The following is a 22905-nucleotide window of genomic DNA, read 5'->3' as shown; positions in this document are numbered from 1 at the left end:
TGTGGCCATTTCATTGCAGATAAAACAATAAAGTTATGGAAAATCAGTGAAAGGGACAAAAGACCCGAGGGTTATAATTTAAAGGAGGAGGATGGACGGTATAGGGATCCTACTACAGTTACAACACTACGGGTGAGTAGCTCACAATCAGCTAATTCCCCTCTCCCAGCCCATGGCTCCGGGAGGAACCGCCCCATCACATCATTAATTGAATCTTTCCTCTGATGGCACTTGGCAGAAATACTGACTTATCAGATATTTCATCCAGCTTGGGATGCTGCAGGACTGTGCTGAGCAGTGCTGATGTCTGTGGGAGGTTGGGCTCTCACTCTTGCCCTGCTCTGTGTGTTGCAGGTGCCAGTGTTCAGGCCTATGGACCTCATGGTGGAAGCCAGCCCACGAAGGATATTTGCCAATGCCCACACATATCACATCAATTCCATCTCCATCAATAGTGACTATGAAACGTACCTGTCTGCAGATGACCTGCGGATCAACTTGTGGCACCTAGAAATCACAGACAGAAGTTTTAGTATCCTTTTGCCATTGTTCTGTGGGTTGGGAGCAGGAAAACTGTTGGGTTTTATTTCCTTTCATGAGAAGTGTTTAGTATATATACAGAGAATTCATCTCCATTAATCCTGGTTATTTCTCCCTGGTAATTGTAAGGGCTTTTACTTCTGGAGAAGGAATGGTATGGTTTGGAAGGGACATTAAAGCTCATCCAGGTGGGCAGGACCAGGTTGCTCCAACCTGGCTTTGGACACTTCCAGGGATGGAGCAGCCATGGCTGTGTGAAGTTTTTAATACAAAGTAGCATTTTATAACATAGCAGTATATGAATTAAGCAAAGTAAATTTCTGTATTGAATTCTTGGGAGATAATTTGTAGTATAGAATTAATTACTACTGGAGTGTGGAGAAAACTGAAGCAGGTTTTTGCTGATAAAAGAATTATCCTGGAACCGATTCCGAATGTGATGTTACTATCTTGCTTCGTAGACAAATTGTGTGGCTTGATTTTAACTCTTACCTGGGTTGTGCCTGGGTCCCACAAGCCTGAAGTAGCATTTCTGAAAGCATCTAAAACTGAAAAACACCTTGGGGAAAAACCTATTTTGCTGGAGGCAATTCCTTAAAGAGCTTCTGCAGATATTGTAGATATCAAGCCTGCCAACATGGAGGAGCTGACAGAGGTGATCACAGCTGCAGAGTTCCACCCCAACAGCTGCAGCACATTTGTCTACAGCAGCAGCAAAGGCACAATTCGCCTGTGTGACATGAGGGCATCAGCCCTCTGTGACAGACATTCAAAGTGTGAGTGCTGCAGTTTAGTGTCTCCCTGTGCCAGAGGACATTTGCTGTTAGAGTTTATCAAACACTGAATTGTCTGTGTGGATTTGTGTAGGATTCATGTAGTATATTGAACAGATCTAAAGCCTAAAATCTAAATAAATCTTACATTTAAGTTTTTCTGGAGTAAAAGTAGTGAGTAAAATGATGAGCAGCTTCTGTTTGGACACCAGGAATGGCTTTCTGCAGAGTTCAGGTGGTTAAAGGCCATTTGGTCTGTACTTGGTGCTGGTAATCTGGTGCATGTGTGAGTCAAGACTTCACATATTAGCAAATCATTTATTAAGAAGCTGACCTTGGCTTGCTACAACAATAAGAGGGTATGGCAACTGTACTACAAATGTTTCTTCTTAAAAGTTATTTTATATAAGACAGAGTAACACAAGGTAGAAAGCTTATTGAGACAATGTTAAAGCAGTTCAGGTGTATCTTGTATCAAAGAGACACAAACTGACCTCTTGAAATGCCTGTCTTACTTTCCGGCAGTGTTTGAAGAACCAGAAGATCCTAGCAACAGATCATTTTTCTCTGAAATCATCTCTTCCATATCTGATGTCAAATTTAGCCACAGTGGCCGATATATGATGACTAGAGATTATCTGTCAGTGAAGATCTGGGATTTAAATATGGAAAATAGACCTGTGGAAACATACCAGGTATTGGGTGACAATCATGTGGGTTGGAAATCAAAAAACCTGGATAGGGGCTGAATCTTACTGATAGTTTTGATGTGGCAGTTACAGTTTTGTCTGTAGATTCAGGCAGAGCATCCCTGAGGTTTGGGGATTCCACACTCCTGCTGGAAGATTGTGGTATTTGCAGGGTGGTGGTGGAACCCAAACCCATGTTTGAGGCTGAAAAAGCCTCCCTTTTACCCAGTGGGAATTTGGGAGGTGGAGAGGTGATCTCCAGCCATGAAAACCATGACAAGTCTTTGGCTGTCTTTATGTTCTGACCTATATCCTGAAGAAAACAGGAGGTGAAACATTTCCTTTTCGTAAAATGTTTTTAGCTGCCACTGAAAATTGCTGTTTTCATTACAAGAAAGAGCTCTTGTGAGCAGTCTCAGGTTCCTTGCTTTTGGAACAGTCTGGGAAGGCTGTTTTACAGGTATGAGTCTAATGCTCACTCAGTTTCTCTGATCCCTCTTTCCCAGGTGCATGAATACCTCAGAAGTAAACTCTGCTCACTGTATGAGAATGATTGCATTTTTGACAAGTTTGAATGCTGTTGGAATGGATCAGACAGGCAAGTGGAATTCTTATCCCTATGCACTTCAGATCTTATCAAATTGTTCTTAAAATGGGCAGTGGACCTCAAATACCTGGTTTTGGACAACACGGTAGTACTTCAGTGGACTGTAACATGTGCATTATTAACTGTACGAATCTGCACCAGACCTCTAGGGGAACCCATGGGAAAACCTTCCAGGAATGTTCTTTTTACAGTGATTTGCCATGGTAGTGACCTGCCAATAACACCATTTAGGACAGCTCTTGCTTCTGTGCTAATCATGCCATTAACTGATTATTTGTGGCATTTAAAGCAGCTCATTGGTTCCCTGGCAGTACTGTCAGATGTGGGCGCTTTTTTGGGGGGTTTTTTTTGGTTGGTGTTTTTTTGGGGTTTTTTTGGGTTTTTTTGGTGTTTTTTTTGTTTGTTTGTTTGTTTGTTTTTTAATCTGGCATCTGTCTGCTCAAATATTTTTTGAGGCAAAGGAAGAACAGGGAAACTTGCAAGTCTTTCTTACTGACCAGCTGATGCAGAATCAGGGGCTATAAGGGATTTTCACAAATGAGATGTGCTGCTTAGTACCTAAATTTGCACACCTTGTGTGTCGCTAAAAATCCAACATGTTGGATCTCTCGTGTGTGTGTGTGTAAAAACTAAATTAAATAATGACATTTGTGATGCTTCAATAACAAAATACCTCAAAGTGCCCAGGGAAGGTAGAAGGGTATTTTTGGGGTTTTAAATGCATAAAACCTTGCAGTACCTGCTCCCCTTTAGCTGTAGCAGGTGTGGGTGAGGCCACCTCCCTTCCATTTGCGTGATCTCAGTTGAAGCCCTCCTTGAGACCCTCCGGCTGCTAAAAGGAGAAGGAATTCCTAACCGTCATCTTTCTTCCTTCCCCCTCTGTGCAGCATTGTCATGACAGGGTCTTACAACAACTTCTTCAGGATGTTTGACAGAAACACGAAGCGAGACATCACCTTGGAGGCGTCCCGGGAGAACAACAAACCGCGCACGGTGCTGAAGCCGCGGAAGGTGTGCGCCAGTGGCAAGAGAAAGAAGGACGAGATCAGTGTCGACAGCTTAGACTTCAACAAGAAGATCCTGCACACAGCCTGGCACCCCAAGGAGAACATCATTGCTGTAGCTACCACAAACAACTTGTATATATTTCAAGACAAGATGAATTAGGGTTGGCATTCCTAACTGAAGAGTCACTTCCTGCATAGTTGAAATAGTTGAATCTAGCATTTGTACCTGTAACAAAAGCGAGTGAGAGGTCCATTATGGCACCCCTTTCCAGTGTTTAAAAATGTGCCATATGACAACACACTTTTATAGCTCAATGGAGAAGGCTCTGTGGCTCTGTTGTCTCCGTACCTGCTAGCCATTTAGGTGAGGATAGGGCACTTTTTAATTTAAATGACTACTTGCACCATCTTGCCTAATGGACTAGACTGGACTGTCTCAACATCGGTTTACTCCACTTTTTATGCCTTCCATTGTGATGACGTCAGACACAGGGAAAAAGCCTTCAATCATGCTATGGGATTTAATTGTGTAACCTCATTACTGTATCATTCGTGGCCCCCTTTTTTTATTAAATACAGCTCATTCTTGCTGTGGCTTGTAGCATTCCTCCTCCTTCTGGCCTCCTGGACTCCCCCTTCCCCCTTTGTCCCCCCTCCACCTCGCCTCGGTGGTGGTGTATGGAAAAAAAATAAACAAAATAAAGCACATAAAATGGGTCCGTTTGGGGTCAGTGGTAAAGGGGGTCTGTGTTGCAACAAGTGTTTTAATAAACAGTTGACTGTAATCACTCCTTGCCATGTCTGGCACCAAAAAAAAGAGAAAATAAGGAAAAAAACAAACTACTGAATAAAAGTGACAAAGAATGGAGAATCTGTTTTCTTTTTTTTTTTTAATCTACCTCTTTATACAAATACTCTGTGTTTTACCTTAGATGCATGAAAATAAAATTATGTTTTTTGTAATGATTTTAACCAGTATTAATTATTTTTCATGGGAATGAAGAGAGGGAGGGATTTCACAGGTACCTGCATTCACTCCTGAGTAACCTGGGCACCAGCCAGTGTATGACCACTTCTGTCTCGGCACCACAACTGCTGTCAGGTTTTGATCTGAGCAGTCACTTCCTGTGCCCTTGAATGCTCCTCTTTTTAACCTGTTGCTTTAATCAGAAAGGGAATAGAATCTTCAGGTTTTAAATTCCATTTTTTGGGACTGATGTCTTAATGTTTAGTTTCATCCTGGTTTCTTCAATGCCTTGTTTTAGGATAAAATACCTTTAATGCCTTGCTTAGAGCACCAAGTCCCCTGTGGCTTTGTGAGAAATTGTCCAAGCTCCTGTGTGGTGTTCTGTAGTACCAGCCAGCGCCATGGTTCCATAGCTAATGACTGCACTGCATTCTGCTGCTCTATTTTCTGTATTTATTGCTAACTGGAAATGTAGTTTTAACCATGCAAATGTTTTCTTCTGGCTTTTGGCTTTGCAAAGTTCCTGCACTTATAGAAATGTTCCCTGGTGCAAGGAGTCAAACATGGCGAGTACAGAAGCTGCATGAAATAAGTGTTCATAGTGATGTGAGAGATTTCAACTCCTCAGCACATAAGGCTTATCCAAAGATTAACTAGATATTGATGCTTTATAAGGCTCATGAGTTTTTACTTCCAGTATTTTTGCTGATTGTTCTTTTAGGTTTTGTTCCTCCTTCATGGAAATGTTCAGTAAAGTTTGAATTCATGGTGAATTTACCTTGACTGGGAGAATTTTTGCTATTGAATTACATGTATTTAATTATTTCATTGGCCTAGAGGTAGTTATTAAAATGACATTATGATTTGATCAACTGAGATACTGTTTCTGCTGTAAAATTTTGGCTGGGTTAGAGGTTATTAACAAGACTGCTATTGCAATCACTCTTTAGGTTTTTTAAGTCCTTCTGCAGTGGTGTGAAAATGTAAAAATTCTAATATTTATTAATCCAGTTCTCTTAAATACAGTATTTGTCTTGTACCATGCATGCGTGACCATGAGCCTTTGTAAGGATTTTACCTTTTTTTTTCACCTGTTAGCCTTGTAAAACAAATGAACTGCCCCAGGGACAGCAGCTGTTTTCCAGTGGGTGAATAAACGAGTGGGCCCTACTCCTATTTAGCAGCATGTAACTAATTTTACTCCAGCAAACCAGACTTTCCAACAGTTCGAGAAACAACTCGTTGAGTAACGTTAATCACATACGTAGCTGTTTCCAGGGCCAAAGCTTATTCTTTATCTTCCCGTGAGGGCACTGAGGTGATGAGGTGCTTTTGCTGTGGAGCTGGTAAAATCGTGTTCTGTGAAGGTGTAGGTTTAACGGTGCTGCTTTGGGAAGATGAGGGCCATGGTATTGAGGCTGCTGTTCCTGTGCCACCCAGAGCCCCAGGGATGCACTGAAGGTGCTTAGCCCAGCCCCACAGGGAGCTGAGCTGTGAAGATGGCACAGAGTGACCGGGTGCAGTCACCCAGAGCAATACTCCAGTACAGCTTCCTCCTGCACCACAGCTGGGCCTGCTGGGATGGGTTAAAGCTCACCTTGGGAAACGGTTTGGGTTTGCTGGTAATGGTGATCCTTGAGGTGTCATTCATCTGAGGTTTAACTTGTCCTCACCAAACCCAGCTCCTGCCTGTGCTGTCACACTATCCATTAGAGAATTCTCTAAGCACACTGTCCACTGATACATGCTGTAAATCATATATTTTATTAATAAAAGTACACAGAGAATACACTTTGTCAGGATGCTTTTTATGCTCTTTCCTCCCCCTACCCTTTTCTGTGTTTGCAGGTATTAGTGAATGAGTGGTCTCTTCCCTGTGCCTGGGGAACTGTGTCCCCATTCCTGTCCCTAGGCAGGATGGTGCTGGCCACTGCCTTCAGCTGCTCCAGTCCCACAGCATCGTCAGTGCCCAGTAAAGCCAGTGCAAATCTGCAATTCCCAGTACCTGAATTCCCAGGTCGTTTGTATCTACAATGTGACAGCAGCAGTGTCACTCCTGCTAACAGTTACTGTTTAGAGTGAGGTATTTATACAGCTGACACAATGCCCAGGTCCAGGAGAGCCCTGTGCCTCAAGTCCTTTGTCACTTCCCTGCTAGGATGTGGCTGCTGCCTGGAAAACACGCTGGATATGCAGCAGCACCTGCTCCCCTACTGCTCTGTTCAGGGAGGACAGGATCATTTATTGCTTAACTGCAGATCCTTTAATTATCAGCCTGGTTGGAAAAAGCTCAGGTGGTGCTGACAAGCAGAAACCTGTGGGATTTCCCCTCCTGGAGAGGGGCTATGGATGATGGAATACCAATATTTTAATAGAAATTTTTATTGTCATCCTCTTAGGCACAGCAGAGCTGGGAAGCAATTTCCTGTGTGCTGCTCTTCTGCTCTTCCCCTCGGGCTGTAGAGGTGTAAAACATCCTGGCTCCCATCAAACACTCCTTTTATTGAACAAAAGGTGCCTCCTTTTGCCCTTTCCCATGGAATTGGCTGTTGTAAAGGGAAGGACTAATGCCTTGGATCGAGGTGTGCTGGGAGTGAGTGAGGCTGCTGTGTGATGACTGTGGGTGTCTGGAGCTGCTGTTTGCCTGCAGCAAAGATCTTATTCAACTTGGTTTGGGCTTGTAAAGATAAGCGGTGGACTAAAACCGGTGTTTGTTTCACAGCTGCGGGAATAAAAACTGTGAATTCAATTTCTTTACACAGTGAATTTTACCCTCCAATTTTAACAGTCTCAACCTTTGCAAAGAGGAAAACAGCCCAGGCTGGTTTTAATAACGCTTTTCTGAGCCAGGGCTCTCCACTAGGAGGCAAACGTTACCGTAAAGAGGTGCAGGCTTCGAGCGGTCACGGCGAGGTGTGGTCACTGTCCCTCGAAGTCACCTCCGGAACCAACAGCTATCAGTTGTTGCTAAATATGAAACAATATGAAAGCGTTTCCAGGGTAGATTAATGCAGTACAAAGAGTTCAGCCGAGGTTTGCAGGGCGAAGAGCCCTTGTGCCAGGAGGATGCTGGGTGTGTCCAGCTCAGGAAAGGGCACTTTTTCAGCTTTGGGGAACAGAAACACTAAACAAAGAAAATAAGAGTAATCATGGCATGTTTTAGACTTGAGAATCATGCAATGTTTTGGGTTGAAAGGACCTTAAAGCCCATCCAGTGCCACACCCTGCCATGGGCAGGAACACCTTTAACTGTCCCAGGGTGCTCCAAGCCCCTTTCAACGTGGTCTTGGACACTGCCAGGGATCCAGGGGCAGACAGAGCTCTCCTCCTGTACTCGTTTCAAACATTTAGAATACCTTGAAACCATGAGATAATCCCAGTGGGATTATTTTAGCACAGGTCTTGTTAATTGTTTGATTTCAATTGACTTAAAGGTTTTGGTTTTTCCCTGGAAGAAAAACCTTTGTATTGCACTCCAGTACAAAAAGCTGTTCCCAGGAATCTGTGGCCATTGTTTCTCTTCTATTAATATGTGGTTTTGTGTCCATCCAACGCTGCCATTTCCACAGCATTTTCCATCCGAGGATTCAAATTACAAACATTAATTACATCACTCAAGTGCCTCAAGGAACCTGTGGAGTGGTTTGAGCACAGGGCTGAAAGTCAGGCTTTGTGAATGCTATTTCTGGCTCTGCATTGACTCACTCTATAATATTGATCAATTTATTTCTGACTCAGAAATTTTAATAGTCCCACTTGACTGATAAATATTAATGCCACAAGTGTTGTGGCAAATGCTTCCTGAAGGAGGCTGGTGACAAATGCTCATGTTAGCCTGTGATTTGAGGGTTGCAAAGTAGGATTAGGTTACCTGGGCAGGTTTTTTATTCAAAATCACAAGCAGCTCATTGTTCTGATTCCAATCTCAAATGTTTCTGTTGCCCCTCCACCTGTAAACAGATGTTTTACCAAATTAATTCAATTGCCACTTTCTTTTTACTACCAACGTAGCTAATTCTCTCCCAGTGCTGTCCTAGAGGCATCCAGATTTTCCACAGGCTCAGATATTTGGTACAGTCATGCAAAGCCTGCAGGCAAATTCAGGAGAAGTCTTGGTGTTACAAAAGGTAGATTTCAAACCTCCAACATTAGTGTAGATGAATAGAAGACAAAAAATACTTATAACAGGTATTGTAGTATAGGATGATTGTGACACTTGTGCATACAAGCTTTTTGTCTAGCTAAAAGAAGTTCTGACAGAAATAAGTGATTTTTTCACATTTGTAATGGGGAGCAAACAAAGAACACTACTGGAGTTGTGTCTGCGTGGCTTCACTCTGACGGTGTTGCTGTTACTGAACTCCTTCAGTGAGTACAGTAATGAAAAAAACACAATTTATACTCTTGTGGCTGTTGATGGGAGGACTTTATGGTGTAAAAGGCTCCTTTACAACTTTTGGTAAGCAAAATGCTTATAAACACAAATATACGTGTAAGAGACATGAGACCGAAGTCACAAAATTACACCAAAAAGAGTCTAGGCCTCCAAATAAATCTTGACATTGAAGTGATGTCAAAAACAGAATGAAGAGAACAAGATGAAAAGCAGGCTGGGACGGGGGGCCCTTGTGGCTCGGCACAGCTCCTGCCAGGAGGGGACAGCCGGGGTCGGGCTGTGCTCCAGGGACAGGGACAGGAGGAGAGGGAACGGCCTCAGGCTGGGCCAGGGCAGGCTCAGGGGGGCACAGCAGGAATTTCCCCATGGAAAGGGGGCTCAGGGCTTGGCACTGCCCAGGGAGGGTTGGAGTGCCCATCCCTGGAGGGGTCCCAGGAAGGGATGTGGCACTGAGAGCTCTGGGCTGGGGACACGGTGGCGATCAGGCACCGCTCGGACTCGGCGCTCTGGGAGGGCTCTCCCAGCCTGACGGGCCGTGTCACTCACTCCCGGTCCCTGTGTCGCTCCCTGTCCCTGTGTCACTCCCCGGTCGCCGCGTCGTTCCCGGTCCCTCTGTCCCTTCCCCCTCCCTCTGCCCCCGCCCTGCGCACGCGCGGGACGTGCGCGGGCGCGGGTCGCGCCATGGAGGAGGAAGGCGGAAGCAGCGCGTGCCGCGCCTGCGCAGCGCGACGGGGCGGGGCGGCCGGGCCCGGAACGGAGTCCGGGTTTGTTGTTTTTGCCCCAGCGGCTCCTCAGTCGCCTCAGCCGCGCCGCCGCCGCCATGTCCAGCCCTGAGGAACAGCCGCAGCACAACAATAACAACAACCCGCCAGCAGACGGGACGCACGGCGAGCCCGGCCTCAACAGTGAGTGCGGCCGCGGGGGCGCCGGCGGGGAATGGCGCGGGAGGCCCTGAAGGGGCCGCGACCCCCTCGCGCCGCTCCGGGCCGCCATTGGCGTAGGACGCGGCGCGCGAGCCGCCGGGGGCCAATGGCCGGGGCGGAGCGGGTATAAATGGCCCGGCGGCCGCCGCAGGGGGCGGAGGAGTTGTGGCGACGCTCGTGAGGGGCCGGCTGGCCCCGGGCAGCGGCCGGGAGCGCCGCGGGGCCGCGCGGCTCTAGCGGGGCGGATAAAGGGGACTCCGGGTGCTGTGAGAGTGCTGCGCCTGGCGGGACCCGACCGCCTCCTTATGCAGGGGGCTGAGGGCGATCGAGTCCCCCGAGGAACGGCCCGAGCTCGTTGCGTGGTTACACGGAGTTTACCCGAACGGCGGCGATGGGGATACAGCGGGGTAGGGGGAGGAGCGTGGCTGTGGGAATGAGTTTATTCAGTGGCTGAGTCAATAGCACTGACGTGAGCTATTTCCCTCTATATCCGGCATCTCTGTCAGCTGCTTTGCTGCATCCTTTTGTTCCTGGGATAACACTATAAGGCACATCATGTAGGCTCTTGTACTTACTTGGCCAGTGCTTTCCCTTCGTTATAAACAGCTCCTTCGGTATGTCTTTTCATCTCTAAATTTTAAGGATAGAAGAGGTGAATAAATTTTAATGATTAACTGTAACCTCCGTGGTTTAGGATGCAGTTTAGCTGACCACAAAATAAAGTCGTTGGTTGCTTTTCCATAACTCAATGGAAATTGTATGAAAGGAAGAATAAACTGTGTTCTTTTCATAACGCTGCTATTGTGTTGTGGTAACACTACATCGTGTGATAACCGTGGCACTTTAAACAGTATTACCAGAGTCAATAATCTTGGCAAATTATTCAAGATATAATATTATATCTGTTATACTTAAATAACAATTAGGCTGTCAAAGTTGTGACGTGCTGGGTGCTTGACTCGATGCTTACTTCAGAAATGGCCATATTTGATGCCTGTATATTTTATTTTTAATTTCTGGCAATGTGGTAACTCTGGGACTCAATAATCTGCTGGGTGATAGGGGCGACGGGAGCTGAGAGCTCTGTAAGCCAGGGATGGATTTGCCCACGGGGATCTTGCTGCTGGGGCAGCACCCAGTGCAGAGGCTCACCCGGCTCAGTGATTGCTGGGGAGCTGAGCACAAGGGAGGAGAGGAAATGTTTGACACTCCGTGCTCCAGCAACAAAACAAATGCACCCAATCGGTTCCCCACAGGCTTAGTGCTGCTTTCAGATGTTCAGCCCCTGCACAGTGCTTTGGTGGGAGAGGTGCCTTTTCTGCCATTCTCTCAGCTTTTCAGTGAACTTTTCAGGCTAATGAGCTGAGACACTTTCATGGTGTTCATTGCCTCGTTTGTGTGTGTTTAGGACCTTTTATTCAAAGATCCCTTAGCACCTGGAAGGCAGAAGACCTGGGAAAAAACTGGTAACCTGTGCTTTATTGGGTTCAAAGAGATAAAAAATCCAAGTTGCTTGCTTTGGGAATTCTAGATGCTTCCTATATTTTAATTATTATAAAGCTCTGTTACATATTGACAAAAAAAAAAAAAATCCCACCTTAGGCAAGAGCCCATCTAGCTCTGTCATGGAAAATCTGCTTAATAATTAGCATTGTGGGAGTCTGGTTGGCTTTCTTTTACTTTCCCTCTTCTTTTTTTTTTTTTTTTTTTTTTTTTTTTTTTTTTTTTTTGTTACTGGTGTACTTTATTGTAAAAGTGATATTTATTAGTTAATTCAGGTTGATCATGTCTCTGACTACTTATGAGCTACTGAGTTGGTAGTAGCTTGGAGTATTTTTATATCTATAAAATGTATATAGGTATTTAATTTATATATTGCCTTTAATATCTCCACTTCATGCATCGAGCTGAAATCAGAGGGAATAAAAAAAATGAGACCAGTCTTCCCCAACATGTTTAACTCCTGCTGTTTAAACAGTCCACCAAGTTATGGAAAAACATAGAATCAAAGTCAGTGTATATAAATTCATAGTGAAATAATTAGCCATAGAGCAAAGCCAAAATTCAAATAATTTTGGAGAAAAATACCATTAACGTGAACAGTTGTTTATGGTATTTTTTCTCCAAAGAGTGTGTGTTATATGATTTGTGAGGGGAGGAGATACTGCCGCATTTCATAATTGTGTTACTCTTAATTCTACCGCTCTTCATTCTGCCACATTTCCTATTTTACTGTCAGGTAGAAATATGGTGAAAGTAAAAGTTCTCAGGCAGGTGATTAATGTACAAAAAAGCTCGGGGCAAACCCCATTCTCTATTATTTGGGCAGTTTATTCTCCAATACATTCCTGTCTATCTTTTTAAAGAAACAGAGATTAGAGTCCCTCTAATCAGTCCTGGAGACCAATCATGTTCCCTGCTCCCTGTCCCAAAGCAGTTGTGAGTGCCAGTGGGAGTGGGCAGTGTGCATGAGCTTGATGGCAGATTATGCTTCCTTAATGTATTTTGAGTCATTCCCGGTGAGGTCAGCTGGGAACGTGCTGCTCCTCATGTCAACTCCTACTCAGCTCCCAGGGACTCTTTACTCAGAGGGAAATTTGGGATTTCTTTATACTACGGCCACCGTGTGTTTGAGATAAATATAGAATTTGTCAGCCCGAGGTGAATGAGTAAAATCTTTATTTGTGACAGTGGGTTTAGAGCTGTGTATCAGAGTAAGGAGATCTGATCACCATCCTCTGGGTGTTCTAGTGTCAGAGGAACACATCCCCTCACGCTTTTGTCCTCTGCTGATTGTTTTGATCCTAGATGGCTTTGCAGATCCTGATTTTTCCAACAGCCAAAAGTGGTTGTTGGGAATATAAAGCTTTTTTACCTAACTTTTGACCCCTTGCTAACTGCATTTGCCACCTGCTTTTTTGCAGGTGTGGTCTCTTGTGGTGCAAGGCAGAACAACCTTCCTGATGAAGCTCTTAGAGTTTGGCCATTTTATTTAGGAATTCAGACACCAGCAATCATCACCAATCTGGAATGACACAGTCTCTGTCTGATGCTGACTGAGCAAAGCTGCCTCTTCCCAGTTAACACCTGCTTGTCTGAAAAGCCTAATGTGCAGTGCTGAGCTAGCGCCTGTGCACTCCCAAAATTCCCTGGTTGTGAATCTAGCCTGGGGAGACCAGGCTGGGAACCAGCAGAGCATCATGCTTCCATGGACATCACTGTAATGGCATGGTGAATAATTGGTACTAAAGGAGAATTCTTCATCAAATCAAGTTGAAAACAGGCTCATTATTAAACTCCCCTTCCTGTGCCACTGAGGGAGCTCCCAGAGACAAAACCATGCTACAAAAATAAGTGCAGGCACTCCCAGGTGCATTTCAGAAATCAAAAATCAGTGTTAAAATGTAGGACTTGTGCAAATAATGCTCAAAATGTTGTATTGTAGCTTCAGGCTTGCTTTTCTTACTTGGATATTTTTACATCCTGGGGGAAGATGTCCAAACTTTAAAAAATAGTTAACCAAATACAAAAAGAACCCTGAAAGCTCCTGCCTTCAGGTGGAATAAACTAAATTACACATGAGTTGTGGTGACATGTATCTCTGCATGTCACCAGCTGAAACATATCACTGAAGAATGTGTCAGAACATACACTCTCATATTTTGTTAATCTGTACATAAAATATAAGTGAAATACATTTTAAAATAAAAATCCTGTCTTTATCTACACAGTGTGTGAACTTCTTAGCAGCTGCTTTTGTCATCCAGAGTACACTCTTGCTCTTTGTTGGATCTTAATGCAGGTGTAGATGTCCCATAGGTAAAACTACCAAAAAATGGGGGGGGGGAAACAGTAAATCGGAGCTTTATGGGAGATGTTTGTGCCAGGCCAAAGCAAGCTGAAGGAGACCTGAGAATGGCAGCCTGCCTGATGTATAGAAAAATCAGGATTGATCCAAGGCCTTTGGAAGTAAAGGAAAGGAGAATATAAAGCTGCACAGGGGGAGTTTTGTAGTAGGGGCATAGGGATGAAAATTCTGTTTGAGAAAGGAATGTAGAACAGGGTGAGGTGTAATGGAGTGATCTGTAGTTCACAAACTGCAGAGAGATGTGGCTGATTAAAGTATTAATAGCTGGGGAGAAAGGAGACATCTTATTGACCAGCTCCCGAGTTAGGGAGCAATAGAGCAGCTTTCAGGGGTGTTTGTGTTGATGAAAGAAGTAGAACCCTGTCGCTGCTGTCTCTATCCCATGTTTGTGAGCTCTCTCAGGTCGGTATGTGTTATCAGAGCGCAGCATGCTGCTGTTTCCCTCTGGCTGCAGTTGATAAAGGGAAGGTGTGTTCAGTGCTGGGGTGTCCATGGGGTGATGTGTGGCTGCCCTGCAGGTTCCTGGGTGGAGCTGCAGATGAACGGCAACGGCAACAGCAATGACAACAGCAACGGCAAGAACGGGGGCCTGGAGCATGTCCCATCCTCCTCCTCCATCCACAATGGAGACATGGAAAAAATCCTCCTGGATGCACAGCACGAGTCAGGACAGAGCAGTTCAAGAGGTAGTTCCCACTGCGACAGGTAAAGAAGTGTTGGCTACTCTGCCTGTGATTTATGGCCGATTTTGTCCTGTGGATGGGTAAAGCTTTTTCTCAGGGAAGAATCTGTTGTGCTCCAGTATTTGGAATAGCTGCTGCGTGATGCTTCCACTTGTAATGATACAAAACCACGTGTAATTCACAGTACTGATAGTGTTCCCTACAAGAACAAAGGGAGTTGCATCTTTTCTGTAGCAGCTGAACTTTTGGGGAGTGCTTTCTTTGCTTTAGGGAGCAACAGTGAACTCTGTCGAGAAAGGTAGGATTATAAATTTTAAAAAATTGAAAAGTCGGGGGGGTTAGGAAGACTTTTAGTGCTGGTATTTGGGATCTGAAGGGTGGTGCATTTTGTAGCTCAGCTGAATAATGTCCAAAAGTACATGAGGAAATGATTCAGCTGAGATTTACCTACACTGATGACTCTTTAGTTGACAAAATGACATTATGATATCAATTTTTCTTTAGCCCGTCACCTCAAGATGATGGACAGATAACTTTTGATGTGGAAATGCACACAAGTAAAGACAGTAGTTCTCAGGTATTTTCTTCCTTTTAAAATATACATTTGTAAGTTATGGATATTTGATCTAGGCTTGAGGGGTAGAACATGCTCTTTGTGATGTCAAAAGACTTATATTCTCTATTAATTGAAATTTGACTTAGACATTAATAGTGTTGGAGTGAGGGAAAAATGAGTCTCCATCTGCACAGCTGAGAAATGCTTCTTTCCTAGCAGTCATGTTACTGTGTAACCCTGATGGCACTGGGTGTCAAAGCTGGGTTTAAAATGTTCATATTTCTGCACAAGATTTCAGGGTGTTCAGTGATTGCTGTGCAGGCACTCACATGACAGTGAGTAATCTCCATAACACAAACTGAGACGAGACTAATGCTGAACTCTTAGTTTGATAATTTCATAAAATTTGCTGTCAGCTGTTTAAATAAAAAGCATTCCTGGAAGAATGAAACCTTGCATTTAATTTTGTCAAAGACCTGGGACTGTTGCATTTCTGCCCTGAGAGCCAAAAGGGTGTGAATGAAGGTGTTGGTGAGCTCTGCCTCTCACTTGCGACTGAGCTATTTGATTACCTCTGGGTTTCTGTGGTTCTCACTTAATGTTGTAAGTGGCTTATCTTGTTTTAATAAGAGTCACTCAGGAGATTGTTTTAATACTTAGTAGGAGTTAAAGTCCGTGGTGTTCTCTACTCTTCCTAATTTATTTCTTTTCTTATATGGTAACATTTGCATCTATTGATGTGAAGTTAAATCTTTATACACAATTAGAGTGAGGGCTTGCTTTTCCCTCTTGCATCTGGGATTCCCAGTAGAAGCTACTAGTTGCAAGTAATGTAAATTTTAAATGATTAATAACACCTTTAAAAAGTCAAAATACTGGTTTTGAAACCTTTTTATTTGACTTGCCATGCTTTTAGTCACATTCTGTGGGCTTTAAATGGAATGCCATCAACCTAATGTTTTTTTTCCATTTGTAAATATTTTTTGCACGGTTCTGGTTTGCAATAATGTGGAAATCCTGGCTACAGTAATAGAATTTGTGGTTTCCTGACTTTTGCTGGCAAAATCAAATCTCTTTGAAATAATCAGCAGTCCAAGAAGACTTACTCATTTATCAGGTGCCACCATTTGGTGCTTATCATGTCACCGCTATTGTTGTCACTCTCAATTTAACACCCTGAGGAGGAGCTAATTGTGTGTTACAAGGCTTGTCCCCTGTGTGTTTCAGTCCGAAGAAGAAGCATTAGAAGGAGAGAAAGAATTGGAAGTTTTGAAGAAAAGTGCAGACTGGGTGTCAGACTGGTCAAGTAGGCCTGAAAACATTCCTCCCAAGTGAGTTCAACTCCGTGTTTTTAATGAATATTAATATATTTTAATGAATAGATGAAGGAAAGGATCGTCACAGTCTCACAATCAAAATAAGTTCATCTTAGGAAGAGATTGATTTCTCTGTGGGGAGGCTAAAAAGGTCAAAACAATGAAGTATGAAAATCAAAATAGCAACAGAATGACTTGAAGGTAATACAAAGCCACTGCAAACTGATTGCAAGGTTTCTTGACAAAATTATAATTAGTGGGAGAGCTGGGTACTTGGAGCTGGGATTCATGGGATTTAGTCTTGGCTTATTGAATGGAAGAGTGTTGAGCAAGTCTCCTAAATTCTCTGTCCCTTTTTTTCTTTCTATGTAAAATATGTAATGTTCATCCACGGAAGGGGAAACCTTGAGATCCTTGAATGCAAAGCATTTTTATTAAAATAGAGGATGCTGTCTAAATCTGGCAGACTTCTGTATCTGTGTTTGGAACAAAAAATGAGGCCTCTTGCTAACAAATCACATCCTGAAATTCCCTCTCTCGGACCTACCTCTCTCTGCAGCTCCTGCTCCCTTTGTGTCTATACTGTCTGTGTAAGTGGTCTCTGCACAATCCCTCCTCTTATTATCTTTGATTCCTTACTCTGTCTAAGGGATCTTGGGCTTTGATCTCTAGCTCTTTGTACTTAAAAAAAAAAATGTTCCTACAGAGATCTGTGCATTTGTGTGAAAAAAAAAAAAAAAAAAAAAGGAAAGAAACAAAAAAGTCTTGTTGAATTTTTCCCCCCTCCCCCTCTTCTTCCAGGGAATTCCATTTCAGACATCCTAAACGTTCAGTGTCTCTAAGTATGAGAAAAAGTGGAGCAATGAAAAAAGGTGGCATTTTCTCTGCAGAATTTCTTAAGGTTTTCATTCCATCTCTGTTCATATCTCATGTTTTGGCTCTGGGACTAGGGTAAGTATTAACCTAATTCTCACTTCAGCTTTTGCCTTTCCACTTTGCTTGAATGTCAAGTCCTGCTGAGAAGGACTTTTTCTAGAGTAATGATTTTTGCCCGTCACTCAGACTTGGTGTATTTTTACAAAAGCAGGAAAACTTAGCAGCAGTTAGAACTTTGCAGCCTTTAATGTGCTTTATTTCTAGAATAAATCAAGTTATATTGAATATGCGTGGATGAGTTTGCAAATAACCTTTGCAATTGTAACACGTGCAATGTGATTATGTGCCTTCTATTTAAATGCTTCAGGTTATAAGGGGGGAAATTAGAAAAGATGAAAAATAACTTCTTCTGACCAATATGAAACTACATTGTACAAATAATGATGCTGAGGTGGTGTGTGTGGCACAAACTCTGTAATTTCCAGTTTAATGCTTCCTTGTGGTATTACTGAAAGTCAAAGTTTGAGTACTTAGAGAAAGATGAAAAATTGGATATGGCCTGCAAGATCAGCTGTGTCTCTGCTCAGCAGTGTTTACATTGCCTGTGTAATCCAATATAATCTCTCACTTTGCCTAAATCCTGACATTCTGTTTATCCACCTTAAATTCTGGGATGAGACAAAGGCATGGACTCAAAACATGGTTTTATTTAGCTTTGTGTTTGGTTTCGTGGATGTAGTTCAAGTGTCTATTTAAATTCTTCTAAAGTTTCAAATAAATAAGGATAGAATATGTGAGGATATACTGTGAAATATTTGTACTACAGCAAAATTGTGCATTTCTGCAATGGTTGAAATCTTGCTTGTGGTCAGTGTTTGCATAGATCTTTGATGCTCAGAGTTTTAAAGCTCAACCCCCTCCCTATAGGCAGCACTTGATATGTTTTACCTCAGTTGTCTGGGAGTGTTGCTGTGTCAGGTACTCAAAACACAAAAGCTTTTGGATTGGGGTTTTCAGATGAGCCTGGGACTGGAGGAAAACCCACTTTGGGTGAGTACTGAGAGCATTGATCCTTCCAGACTCATGCAAAGCCTCACTGTAAGTAGTTTTATAGAAGAGAAGTGAAGTCTGTGGGTGGATCTTGGACTTGAGAGAGGGATTAGAGCAGCTGGGTGTGTGGGGACTGTGGGAAAGCAGGGAGTATTCCTGTGCAATACGATATCCTTATACTTTTTATTTCAGCATCTACATTGGGAAACGCCTGACCACACCTTCAGCCAGCACTTATTGAACCCATGGAGTGCAAACCTGGACCCCATGTGACCTGTGAAGGTGTTACTGTCTCATATAGTACATTTGACTTGAGACCATTTTAAGCATGACCCTGACTTCACCCTTTCCTTCCATATCCAGGTTTTTGCTAACTCTGGAATTCAGTATTGTGTTGGAACTCTGTTGAGGTGTTTGGCTATCCACATTCTTTCCCTCTTTCCCATTCCCCTGCCTCTTGGCCTGCAAGACACGTCAGAGTTGCTGGACGGAGTTTACAACTGTCTCTATGTTGCAAGGGCTTCTCTCAATGCAAAATGCCACCAGCAAGTTTAATTTTATCAGTGATGCTGTTGCCTCCTTAGTGCAACCTGACTTCAGTTGCAGTTGTGCATGGTCTAAGTGTTGACTGCATGGTGGTGATAAAACAGTCTCTTTGGAAGGAAATTACTGAAGTGGGAAAGAGTTTTTCTTTTGTGAAAAAGAAGCTGGTTGTGGAATAAACTAAGAAATCACTGGCAATAAAGATCCAGTTTAAATCAGCTTTCAGGGGGAATTTACTCGGCCCCTTGCATTGGCAAACAAACACCATTTAAATTGCAGGAGGCAAAGACTGCATAAATCTTAAAGTAGGATAACTAAATCCATCAGCATAATTTAATACTAGGTAATTGTTGTAATCTTGTCTTTTCTATGAAGTCAGCTCCTTATTCCTTGTAGGAAAACCTGTCTGATACCTAGGAAATATTAAAAAATTGCATTGTTTGCATGTGAAGAAGCTTTCATTTTCTTTACCTGTTTTCTTAAGGGAAAATTTTCAATGTGAAATTTTCCTTTTCACAGTAGTTCTAAATTAAGGAAAAACCCAGCAGCTGTAGTGTAGGTAGGCTCTGTGTAAAAGGAAATTATTCTGTTTGTGGTGGACCCATTTACATCTCTGAAGATCTGGCAATTTCAGCAGGAAAAGCGTTTGACTCATCCTTAAGGGGGACAATCTTGCAGGTGCATAAAGGTTCAGAAGTTGTAAAAGCTCTGAAATGTCTTCTGCAAATGAATTTTCAATATTCCTCTCTCTCATTGTTTACTGTACAATCTCCTTTTTGGGGATACTTGGAACCTGAAAGTCACCTGTGATGTCTCATGTTAGGGTAGATTTCTCACTGATGTTGTTGACCTTTTATCTTAGGGAGCATTAAGCCTTGTCCTCCTTCAGTGACACTTCTTTTCAAAATGTGAAGCTTTAGTACCAAATTGTTACAAAGCATCGGGACAGTCTTGTCCCTAAATAGATTTTATTGAATTTCAGAACATGTAGCATGAACTCTGAAGGATAGAATACTCCTTATATATATATATATGAATATATATATATATGAATATATATATATATATATATATATATATATATATATATATATATATATATATATGATATAGACTTTAATACTAAGTATTTAGGGAACCAATGCTAATTTTTAGACTAGCAAAAATCTCATTTAAATAAAAACTTTAGTCGGCTGACTTGTAGAAAATAAGAAAATCTAGTCAGCCATTTGGAGAAAACAGCTACCTATGATTGTTTGCTTCCATCAGACTTTATAAAGTTGATTATTTGATAGAGCAGTGATTGCATGAACCAATTGATGCATAGAAGCTAAATCCCAGCTGAGACTTGGGTTAAAAAAATCTTCAGTTAGCTCCCAGGAAGTGAAAAAGTTAAGTATGAATCCACTGCTAAACTGTATTTATTTTCATTCTCTACTTCTGAATACTGTCAGAGCATGCTTTCAGGGTGAAAAACAAATCCTCTGGAGTAATCTGCTTTTTTTTCCTTTTAGTTGTGAATACTTAGTGGTACTTGAGCTGCCCACAAGTGCAGGTTTGTTTTGGGTGTGGATATTGGGTTTCACCCAGAGGTGGGGGCGGGCAGGGGAACCTGGTGGAGGGTGTTTTAGAGAGCATCAAATACTTCATTTTATAGCCCTAAAATCTGAGGGGACGGGAGAAAGGTTGGACCACTTTAACTTCTAACATAGCACCTTGTTTTGTATGAAATAGGAGTAGTGGAAAAAGAGATTTTTACTAAGTAGGGAATACTTTTTAAAGAGGAAAACCCAGTAAATTACACCTTTCTAAATTAAAAGGTAATTCTTCAGAATATCTGATAAATAATAGTGCAAACTTGTGGCTAGAGTATCAAGACCACTAATGACATTTGGAGTAAAACCTATGAAACCCAGAGCTGAGGAATGCCCCGTGGTCACTGTAACACTGCCTGGGATACAATGCAGTATTTATTGAGACCCTATTCTAAGCTTTGGAGGAAAATCTGCAACTTCCACTTTTACAATGAACAGGAATAGAGTGTTGTATCATTTACAAAGGAGCTTCAATTATTGAGAATTGAAGTTTTGTTAAGATAAATGTTGTTTATAAAGCTTTATACCTGTTTACAGTTTTGGGAAAAAAAGTGTAGGCTTCATTTTTCTTACATTCAGTGAAAACTGGCCTAGACTTGTAAATAGGATCAAGAAAAAATGCATAAACTCGCACATTAAAGATGCAGGCTGACCTAACTGCAGCAAATGCATATTTACTTACTGTTTTCAAAAGTGAAAGCTGAAGATTGTTAGAAATTCAAATTTTTAATTGACATTTGTTGAAATATTGGAGTTAACTGAGCCAAAGTGATTATGCATTCTTCATAAATTAGTTAGCACTTTGTAACATTATATACAGTTTACATGTATAAGTTGTAGCTTATAAACATTTTGTGCCATTAAAGCTCTCACAAAACTGGTTGTCTGAAATTACTTCATGCTGCGCCTTTCTTTTGTCTTTCTTCTCTTTCCCTTTTTTTACAGGTCTGCTTTTTAAGATGTTTTATGGAACTGTTTTGTTCTGGGTGACATGAACATTGAAGCTGCTGTTTATAGACTGGAATAATTTTTTTGAAAGATTGCTTGGGTTTGTTTTTGTTTTGTTTTTTAGTGACATGGGATCATCCACTTCATTTCCTAAAGCACTTAATAAAAATCCTCCCCCTGGATGGCTTTGTGTACCTTCTCCAAGTCCTCCAGCACCTTGTCCAGGAAAAACTCTGGAAGGAAAATAATGTGGTGGCCTATTAAATGTAAAGTAGAATTGCTGAGATTTTGTATGATTGATCAACTCTATTGTATTTCTTGTACTTCTCTTCTGTTTCCTAATTGGGTTTAATTTGCAGATTAAAGAGTAAGGGACATAAACCCAAATTGTTAATCTGCCTCCATGTTCTTGGTTCAAGAGCACAGGTTATTTCTGTTTATCCAGAGGAGAGTTGTTCATTCTAGGTGGAAATGGCACCATTCTGATTACTGCTACCACCCATTTTAGTTATTCTTTTCTATATTTTTAATCTGTAAATCCAGAACTTTGTGTAAATGGGATGTTCTTTTTCCAGAGGAATAAGAGAAAGTTATAAACCCTACTTTCAGAAAGTTTCTCTCTCTGGGTCTCACAGTGAAACTTGGGCCTGAACTTTTGAATTGCTTCAAAACCTTTTTAGTTATAATGCAAGAATAAATACAAGATCATTTTGCATAAGGCAGCACTTTCTTTGCTCTGGGATTATTCTGGTGTAAATCACATTTTGATGGAGTTGAGGACTGTTTTCAAGTTCCTTTTTATTCTTGTCTAGGAATTTCAGATTCTGGGAAAGTTCCCTTCTACCATGACCTGAGGGAATCTCCAGGTGCTCTGTCATTGAGTTCAGTGGTGGGATGTTGAGTCTTCCTTACACTGGATTCAGGCTTCACTGTACACATATGAAAAGCTTAGAATTTGAATTGTTTAACGGCAAAGTTCACTCTAAAAACATTATTTACACTTTTGTGTGTGTGCATACCTGTAAAGTATGCATTTCACCATCTGAAAGCGAAGCCCTGATTCCCTCTAAGAATCTTTGCCTTGTGTTTGTGATTTATGAAGACTCCTTTGTGTTTTGGGTGGGCCTTGAAAACCAAAATAAACCACCAGGATTCCTGAACTATGCCCTGTAGTTCAGCCAGCACTTTCAAAACAAAACAAAAACCTGGAGGTACTCTTGAAAATCCTCGTGCTGGATACAGCATCCCCATGAAAAAGAGAAAGCTCAATTAGTTTCCACTTCATTAGGTGTCTCTTTGTGCCCTGCCCAATGTGAGCTGAGCTGACTCAGCCAGGCTGTGCTCCAGTGCAGGCAGTGCTGACATTAGGGGGAGAGCGAGGGGTGCTTTTCCACGAAGGAAAGTAAACACAACTTAACTTTCTGAGCTGCTGCCAGAGAATTTAGAGTATGGAAACATGCATTTTTCTATTTTAAACTGTTTCCTGACGCTTTTCTGATAAGACTGGGAAGTTTGTTTTGAGATTTTTTTTTTTTTTTTTTAGTGGTGCGGTTTGCTGTAACTTGCTG

General features: G+C 42.2%; 2 protein-coding genes across 5 annotated transcripts in view; both read left to right on the top strand.

The window, feature by feature from the left end:
• The window catches only part of PPP2R2A (protein phosphatase 2 regulatory subunit Balpha), a 36905-nt gene extending 32418 nt beyond the window's left edge, over nt 1-4487 (top strand). For both annotated transcript variants that reach the window (XM_059870317.1, XM_059870316.1), the window contains exons 5-10: nt 20-132; nt 355-532; nt 1152-1316; nt 1839-2008; nt 2509-2600; nt 3497-4487. In XM_059870317.1, the coding sequence (XP_059726300.1) occupies nt 20-132; nt 355-532; nt 1152-1316; nt 1839-2008; nt 2509-2600; nt 3497-3776 (998 nt within the window). In that variant the 3' untranslated portion in view covers nt 3777-4487. The remainder of the gene's footprint in view (nt 1-19; nt 133-354; nt 533-1151; nt 1317-1838; nt 2009-2508; nt 2601-3496) is intronic.
• A 5219-nt stretch (nt 4488-9706) lies between these two features.
• BNIP3L (BCL2 interacting protein 3 like) lies at nt 9707-21731 on the top strand. Of its 3 annotated transcripts, none has more exons than XR_009489789.1 (7): nt 9707-9884; nt 14289-14475; nt 14958-15030; nt 16237-16340; nt 17127-17276; nt 18444-20349; nt 21462-21731. XR_009489789.1 is itself a non-coding variant. In XM_059870746.1 (6 exons), the coding sequence occupies exons 1-6, from the start codon at nt 9800-9802 to the stop codon at nt 18490-18492; spliced, it is 648 nt and encodes a 215-aa protein (XP_059726729.1). In that variant the 5' UTR covers nt 9707-9799; the 3' UTR covers nt 18493-21731. The 3 variants fall into 3 exon arrangements, 1 of the variants encoding a protein (XP_059726729.1); XR_009489788.1 differs by having other exon boundaries at nt 21335-21731; XM_059870746.1 differs by having other exon boundaries at nt 18444-21731.
• The last annotated feature ends 1174 nt before the right edge of the window (nt 21732-22905 follow it).

The sequence above is a fragment of the Haemorhous mexicanus genome, chromosome 30, assembly GCF_027477595.1.
Source record: "Haemorhous mexicanus isolate bHaeMex1 chromosome 30, bHaeMex1.pri, whole genome shotgun sequence".
Lineage (NCBI taxonomy): Eukaryota > Metazoa > Chordata > Aves > Passeriformes > Fringillidae > Haemorhous > Haemorhous mexicanus.
Note: the sequence above shows the minus strand (reverse complement) of the source record. Positions and strands in the feature narration are given on the sequence as shown.